The sequence below is a fragment of the Mandrillus leucophaeus genome, unplaced genomic scaffold, assembly GCF_000951045.1.
Source record: "Mandrillus leucophaeus isolate KB7577 unplaced genomic scaffold, Mleu.le_1.0 Scaffold170, whole genome shotgun sequence".
In the NCBI taxonomy this organism is placed as follows: Eukaryota; Metazoa; Chordata; class Mammalia; order Primates; family Cercopithecidae; genus Mandrillus; species Mandrillus leucophaeus.
In genome coordinates, this window is record NW_012101699.1 from 1,457,410 (window position 1) to 1,465,522 (window position 8,113).

At 51.6% G+C, this 8,113-nt stretch overlaps 1 protein-coding gene and 1 pseudogene across 2 annotated transcripts; one reads left to right on the forward strand and one right to left on the reverse strand.

The window, feature by feature from the left end:
* The window catches only part of LOC105537305, a 7,227-nt pseudogene extending 5,817 nt beyond the window's left edge, over positions 1-1,410 (reverse strand).
* Positions 1,411-2,949: 1,539 nt separating this feature from the next.
* Positions 2,950-5,624, forward strand: LOC105537286 (chromosome unknown open reading frame, human C5orf60). Of its 2 annotated transcripts, XM_011976867.1 has the most exons (5): positions 2,950-3,149; positions 3,871-3,928; positions 4,463-4,523; positions 4,753-5,094; positions 5,474-5,624. In XM_011976867.1, exons 1-5 carry the CDS (start codon positions 2,973-2,975, stop codon positions 5,622-5,624), a joined length of 789 nt encoding a protein of 262 aa, XP_011832257.1. In that variant the 5' UTR covers positions 2,950-2,972. The 2 variants fall into 2 exon arrangements, with proteins under 2 accessions (XP_011832257.1, XP_011832256.1); XM_011976866.1 differs by having other exon boundaries at positions 4,753-5,624.
* Positions 5,625-8,113: the final 2,489 nt, after the last annotated feature.

Sequence of the window (8,113 nt, forward strand, 5' to 3'; positions counted from 1 at the left end):
CCACACCTGAGGGTCCCCAGGACAGAGGGAAACACTGAGTGGGTGGATGGGCCACACCTGAGAGTTCCCGGGACACACATAAAAACTACTGGGATAGACCAAACCTGAGAGTCCCCAGCATGAGGTAAACACTAAAGGAATTAATAGACACACCTGAGGGTCTCGAGGATGGAGGTAAAACACTAAGGGGATGGATGGGCCACATCTGAGGGCCCCCAGGACAAAGGTAAACACTAAGGGGATGGGCCACACCTCAGGGTCACCAGGACAGAGGTAAACACTAAGAGGATGGATGAACCACAACGGAGAGTCCCCAGAACAGAGATAAAACACTTTGGGGATCGACCACATCTGAGGGTCCCAAGGCAGAGGTAAACACTAAGGAAATGGATGGACCACACCTGAGGGTTCCCAGGATCGATGTAAACACTAATGGGATGGATAGACCACACCTGAGTCTCGAGGATAACGGAAAAACACCAATGGGATGGATTGACCACACCTGAGGGTCTCCAGGACCGAGGTAAACACTAATGGGATGATGGATGGCACCTGAGGGTCTCTAGGAAAGACGTAAAACACTAACAAGATGCATGGATCACACCTGAGCATCCCCAGTACAAGGAAAGCACTAATAGGATGGACCACACCTGAGGACCTCCAAAACAGAGGGAAACACTGAGGGGGTGGATGGGCCACACCTGAGGGTCCTCAGGACAGTGGGAAACGCTGAGGGGGTGGATGGGCCACACCTGAGCGTCCTCAGGACAGAGGGAAACACTTAGGGGGTGGATGGGCCACACCTGAGGGTCCTCAGGACAGAGCAAGGGACGGCTGTTGTTGGGATGATAATTCCACATCTTTGGAGAACAAGAATTCCAGATAGTTCTCTTCTCTCCAAACAGCGTGGTTATGAACTAGCTCTCACTCCAGGAGACTTTAAGGCTCCATATAATAGCTGTAGTAATAAAGGAAAACAGGCCAGCTGCCACGGCTCACACCTGTAGTCCCAGCACTTTGGGAGGCCAAGGTGGGAGGACCACTGAGGCCAGGAGTCTGAGACCAGCCTGGGCAACAGAGCGAAAGCCCATCTCTAAAAGTAATTTCAAAAAAAAAAACAAATAGTGGTAACTGTCACAACTAACATATTGTTACAAACAAAAATTTACACGAAGATGAAAACAACTTTTTTTTTTTTTTTTTTTTAACCAAAACGATGCCTCAGTCTAGGGAGCGGTGTTTCCTCTCCGGAAGCAGCTGAAGCCCTGAGCTGCTGTCCACAGGCGGACGGACTCTCCCGGAGCCCCCAGTGGGCCTCGGCTCCTCCACGTCAGCTCCTCTCTTGTCCCTCTGCTGGTCCACGGGGGCCACTGCAGCTGGCCAGGTCTCCTGGGAGTCACAGGGGGCCATGGAGGAGAGCGGAGGAGAGAATGCTGTTCTTGCGTGTGATTAGGTGGCTGTCAGATCCCCACTCCTACATTCAGTAGGGAGTGACCTTCGGAAAATTATGTAACCTCTCTAAGTCTCAGTTTTCTCATCTGAAAAATGGAGCTGATGGTAATAATCCTCATCCAGGAGAACAGTATTTGTTGATCATCCTCATGGCATTCTTTTTAAGAGCTTCACAGCACTCCATTATATGGGCATTAAATCGTTAATTTATTGTGTGCAATCTCAGCTCACTGCAACCTCCACCTCCCGGGTTCAAGTGACTCTCCTGCCTCAGCCCCCCGAGTAGCTGGGATTACAGACGTGCGCCACCACACCCAGCTAATTTTTGTGTTTTTAGTAGAGATGGGGCTTCACCATGCTGGCCAGGCTGGTCTTGAACTCCTGACTTCAGGTGATCCGCCCACCTCAGTCTCCCAAAGTGCTGGGATTACAGGCCTGAGCCACCACTCCGGGCTCATAGACCTAAATATAAAACACATTTGTTGAACGCCCCGAAACCAGCAGCTTTGCTGTCACCACCAGAGGGCCTCACATGATTTGGAGAATTTTCAAACAGGGATATTGATGCAAACAAACAGGAAGGACCAGTAGCTCTGCTTGCCTCCCCAGAGACCAGAACCTGCCCGAACCACCCAGCATCCCTGACTGATGACGGTGCCTGAGCGTATGTGAAGAGAAGACACGGCGAGGGGAGATGCCTGTGGAAAGCAGATGGCCTGAGCTCTGTGTGCACGCCCCAGTCCACGGGGAGATCCATCAGCAGCAATGGAAGCCTCACCGACTCAAGGTGTTAGTGCACAAATTCACACAACTGTTGGCGGAATACCATGCATGCAGATAAAGGAGCGGTTCCTCGGAAGCCATGCATAAGAACAGAAACAAACAAAAAATGAGCAGAGGCGGCTGTGGCTACACACTGCTGACCGAATTTACAAATTTAGTACAGGCAGGTTACAAACAAATGAACAAAACAGTAACAACAATTCTCAGGAGAAAAGAATCAGAATCCAGCGTAGAACAGTCTATAACCTAAAGCATTCAGTGTTCAATGATAAGTTACAAGACAAAAAGAAACAGGAAAGTGTGCGGGGAACCAGTCAATAGAAACTGTCTTCGTGTCCCTAGATGTCACACTTAGCAAACAAAGACTTCAAAGCAGTTACTGTATGTTAAAAGAACTAAAAAAATGGCCAGGCATGGTGGCTCATGCCTGTAATCCCAGCACTTTGGGAGGCCGAGGTGGGAGGATCACTTGTGGTCAGGAGTTTGAGACCAGCCTGACCAACATTGAGAAACCCTGAGAAACATTGAGAAGGCCAGGAGGGTGAAGGGAACTGCAGGGGTGGGTGGTGGTGGGCAGGGCTGGGATTTAGCCTCCTCCTCCCACTGCCCCTCCCCTGCCCCCAGGAGCCCTTTGTGAGGAAGAGGCCCCAGCTCTGTGATGTGGGCCTGGGCCCCAATAAATACTCCCAGAGGGGATGCCCAGGGCTCAGTAGCCGGAGGACAGCAGTGCGGCTGACATGGATATTCTCTTTCCTCTGAGTGTTATTGATACAGAGCTGTGCCCCAGCCCCGTTCCCCAGATCATCCATCTCATCCTCTTCGTTGGGTTTAGCCTGGTGTTCCTCATCATCTTAAGCCCCTACTTTCCCAGGGAGCCGTCCTCAGTGCCTCCCAGAGAGGAGAACAGCGAGAATGTAAGGAGCCCTCAGCCCACACCCAGCAGAGAATGATTCTATTTTTCCTGCTCTCTCTTCCACTTTTCCAAATCAAGCAGAGGCGCTCCTGTGATGGGAAGTCTCATCATCCCTCTAGGGACAGCAGGGCAGGCAGGGGTTGGAGTGGGCATAGGATTTCCATCCCAAGCTCCCAGACCATCTGTGGGGTGCACGGGAGGCGTCAGAGCAAAAACAAACCCTGGGACTCAGCAGCAAGGACCCGGTCATGAGAGGGGTGAGGTCTCTGTGGGAGGACAGGCCCTGAGCCCGGGCTCATCAGCCGCCTTCCCAGGCAGGTGCCTCGGGGCCCAGCCTCTGTGTGGGGTGCTCTGGCCGCTGTGCTGAGCCCCTGAGAGCCCCCACGTGAGCCTGGACTTGCCTCTGGCCTCCTCGGAAGCCGAATCCTCCCCTGCCAGCTCAGAGGCTCCTGCGGACGCAAGTGTGTGTGGTTCCCAAGCAGCGGAACAGGGCGGAGGACGCCCAGGGCGGGCCTCACGTAGAAAACCCCTGCGTGCTTTTCGAAGAAGGAAACCAGAACAGGTTATTATGCAGTTTAGAATCGAGTGAAAGGAAAGAGAAGCACACAGGCCTCTGTGAGCTGGGCGGAGAAAGTGTGTCATTCGTGAGCACTGTGAGTCTGCAGCTGTGGGGACAGGAGACTGAGACCCGGCCTGCGCCCTCACTCTGTCTTGTCTCTCAGGCTAAAGCTGAAGTGGGGAAATGGCTCAGGATCGGAAATAAATACGTCACCTGGAAAGGTAAGGCTCTGAGGGTCCCAGAAGCCCCAGAGATGACAGTTTCACCTGTTCCTAGGAATAAGCACCAAGTCTCCTAGGAAGTCATTTGCAGAGGCCTGGTGGGGAAGCTCCTGGTAAGGCGATTGGAACCTGGGATATGCCTCCCGTTCCCTGCTGGGATGAAGCCTTGGGTCCAGGGAGCGGGTGTTGCCCAGGAGGGGACTGTGTGGGGGAGGGGACCAGTGACCACCTGGACGTGCAGGAAGGGGATGCAGGTCTATGTGGGCAGCTGTTTAACATGGCTGAGTCCTCTTTGAGAGTGCCCCGTCCTCTCTCCCCAGGAGGTGGCGTGTCGGGAAACACTTTGTAAATGACAAAGTGCTGGCCCCCGGGCACCTGGCTCTCACTCTTGGGGCCCTGTGGCCTTGGACAGGGATGCTGGGGCTCCAGGGTCTGATCCCCGATCCCAGGGTCTCCCCTAAGGGCACATGCACTGAGCCTCCTGTAAGTCCTGGTTCCCTCCCTCACCACCATAACCCATCTCCTGCTTTCCAGCTTGCAGAAGTCTCTTGAAAGAACTGGAGAACCTTGAGTTCTACACTTTCCTGTCGAAAAAGTGAGGCTCTTTCCCCTTCTCTCCCGTGTTCTCCTTCCTACCAGGACCTAGGATGCCAGCCCAGGGCCTGGGGCTGATCTGGGAGGGGAGATCACAGCCAGGATGTCACTAAAGCCCTGGGGCAGGGGTAGGCAGAGCTTTGTGAAGTCAGCATGGGGGGTCCTGGAGAGGCGTGGGCCGCAGGTGCCCAGTGCTCCCAGCTGCAGCCTGTGCCTCCCGTCTGCTGCAGGTGCCTGAGGAAGCTCCTTGTTGAGGGCAGCTCCCAGCACGTTCCACGCCAAGCCCGCTCGGGGTCAGTGTACAAACGAACATCTGTGAGGAACCACCGGCCACGTGGGGGGCGTGGGAAAGCTTCTCCCACCAGCTTCCATGTGTCCCCACGGGCTCCCCCGGCTCCTCTGGCCTCCGCGCCGTCATCAGTCCCGAAGACCTCTGTAGGGTCCTTTGAGTCTCTGTCATCCCTGAGCTCCTCCAAGTCACCAGAGCCTTTGTGTCCCCTGAAGCAGCCTTCACAGGAGCCACCTGCGAGCACCCTATCACCAAACACGACCACCTCCGCAGAATCCTTGGGGTATCTGTCATCCCTCAGCTCCTCCCAGCAACCAGAGCCTTTGCATCCCCTGGAGTGTCCTTCATCCAAGCCACGTGGGCGTTCCTTTCCCCGACGACGGAATCCTGGCTGGGTGTCCTGGACCGACTCCACGCAGGCTGATTCCGAAACTGACGCCACAATATGCCCAATGTGCAAGGCCCCTGCGCACTCCTGTCGACACAGCTGGTGGGTGCCTTCTAGCCCTCGAGTGATCCGAGGTGTTGGTCGCCGCAGTGATCTCGACCTGGGCCTCTCCTGGAGGCAGGAGGCTGCTAGAGCCTGGTGCCTCTGCACCTCCTCGCAGTACGCATTCGAGCACCTTAATCTTCCCACCCACCTACCAAAGGCTTCCTTCTAGGGAGACCCCACATGCGGGCAGGTGGAGGCAGGGACCCCACTTCCCTCAGCTTGGAGGTGCCAACGCTGCTGGACGCACAAGACACCAAAATCCCAGACACTCCCATGGACACCGCACATCCGACATCCACGAACAACTCGGAATCTCCTGAGGACAACTTGGAGGCATGTCCCCTCATTCAGGCACTCCCCAGATGCTAGAAACACGTGTTGTAATGGGAGAGGCGGAGATAGGGTCCAAACCTCCAGTCCCTGGAGCCTGTAAATCTCCCTGGGAGGCTTGGCCCCCACAGACTTCTTCCACAACGCTGCACACAGAGACCTGCCGCTGCAAAGCAAAGACCTCCCGCAGAGATCGCAGAGTGTCCGTTCTTCCTGCCTAGAGGATCTGAACTCACTTAGAAAACGGCCAGCACAGGAGGGATGACATCAGCTGTGCCCTCCGCCGGAAAACCCAGAGACTTTGGGTCATTGTCAACATTGTCGCTAAAATGGACTCTGCCAGGGAAGAAGCTCAGGAATTGTTGCTGTTTTGCAATGCCATTCTTTCCTAACAGCACTGCAGATTCTATGTTCTCTGCAGTTCCCTGACCCACAGTTTAGAGAATCACAATTTTTTTTTTCTTTTTTCTGTTTTACATGGGATCTCACTCTGTTACTCAGGCTGGAGTGCGGTGGCACCATCTTGGCTCATCACAATCTCTGCCTCCCAGATTCAAGCCATTCTCCTGCCTCAGCCTCCTGAGTAGCTGGGATTACAGGCGCGTGTCAATGCACCAGCTAATTTTTGTAATTTTAGCCTAGAGAGGGTGTCGCCACGTTGGCCAGGCTTGCCTTGAACTCCTGACCTTGAGATATCTGCCCACCTCGGCCTCTCAAAGTGCTGGGATCATAGGCTTGAGCCACCACACCTGGATGAATCACAAATTTTAAACCTGAATAAAATGCTGCATCCTCCAATGAGAGTGAAATATCCTCTTTACCCAATTTTAGTTATTTTCTAGTCAAACGGTATCAATGTTATATTTTAAAATGTCATTGGGTGACTTCCTTATTTTGGAAACATGATAAAGGCCCACAGCAAACGGACTCTAGAAATTACACCAGCAGAGGCATGTGGGCTCACTGGCCTCCAGGGGCTGTGCAACTGACACGTTATTTTGCACATAACTTGGGTCAGGTTTGTGAGGTCTGGTTTTTAAAATGAAGCAACAATCATATAAAGATTTTCAAACAAATGAGTCAAATGTATGGTAATATTTATATTTTATTCTATGGCAAAATAATTCATCGTAATTTTGATATTATTTTGTTCCTTAGGATTTGACAAAGTCTTAATGTTCAGCCAGCACGGCTTAAGCTGATGAATTACTTAGAAGGATTCCTTTTTTTTTTTTGAGACCGAGCCTCGCTCTGTCACCCGAACTGGAGTGCAGTGATGCGATCTCAGCTCACTGCAACCTCCACCTCCCAGGTTCAAGCAATTCTCCTGCCTCAGCCTCCCAAGTAGCTGGGACTACAGGCGCCCGCCACCATGCCTGGCTAATTTTTGTATTTTTAGTAGAGACGGGGTTTTACCATGTTGGCCAGGCTGATCTTGAACTCCTGACCTCAAGTGATCCTCCCCGCTTGGCCTTCCAAAGTGCTGGGATTACAGGCGTGAGCCACCATGCCCAGTCGTAGGATTCATTTTTTAAATAGTTCTAAGAAATGCACATTTTCCAAGACTCAGGAGGTCAGGCTTCATTTTATATTCAGTAAAGGGTTAAAAAAGGATGTGATTCTTGAAATATCTTGGAATCTTACAGAATTTCTCACTGAATGTATGCTTGAGATAGATACACAGCCCATTCAAACTACTGGGAAGAGGCATCTTATCATCTGAATTGAAGACAGTGCCCATTTAGTCAACATGTGTATTAGAATAACGAAAGCCCTCACTACTTATATGCCCAGCACTTTCTAAAGGGTGCACTTTGTTGAGACTGTATTTCTCGCTGCTGTGGTTGGCTGGTTAAAGTCTGCTTTCAGAGCATCTGTCAAGCACGTGTCCCTGGTGAAGTCTCTCAGATCATCCCTCAGGGTGAAAGCATCACACGACTTTCCTCACAAGGAGCGAAGTCGACACGAGGGCCCTGGAAGCCAATTTATTCCAACAAGAACTTCCCTCCTCGTCCTTATAATTACACATTTATACCTATTATATTTTCTACTTTACTCCCTTTAATGTCATTGAATCACAAAATGATGAAATATGGTCATGAGTATCCTCTAGTGCACTGTCGGCTTATATTCTGTTTCTAGTGCAACAGATGTTTAATCATCAGAACAATGGACCAACTAGGAAAGATTTCCACAGAAAATACATTACAGAGCAGTGTACCCTTTTAAACAGGGTTAAACTAAATGATCATGTCTTTTCACTTAAAGTGGTTTGGGGTAGCCACAATGTCTGAAAACAGACAACTGTCCATAATAAATAGTTTATTGTTATGACATGTTTTTTTTTGTTTTGTTTTGTTTTTGTTTTTTTTGAGACGGAGTCTCTCTGTGTCGCCCAGGCTGGAGTGCAGTGGCTGGATCTCAGCTCACTGCAAGCTCCGCCTCCTGGGTTTGCACCATTCTCCTGCCTCAGCCTCCC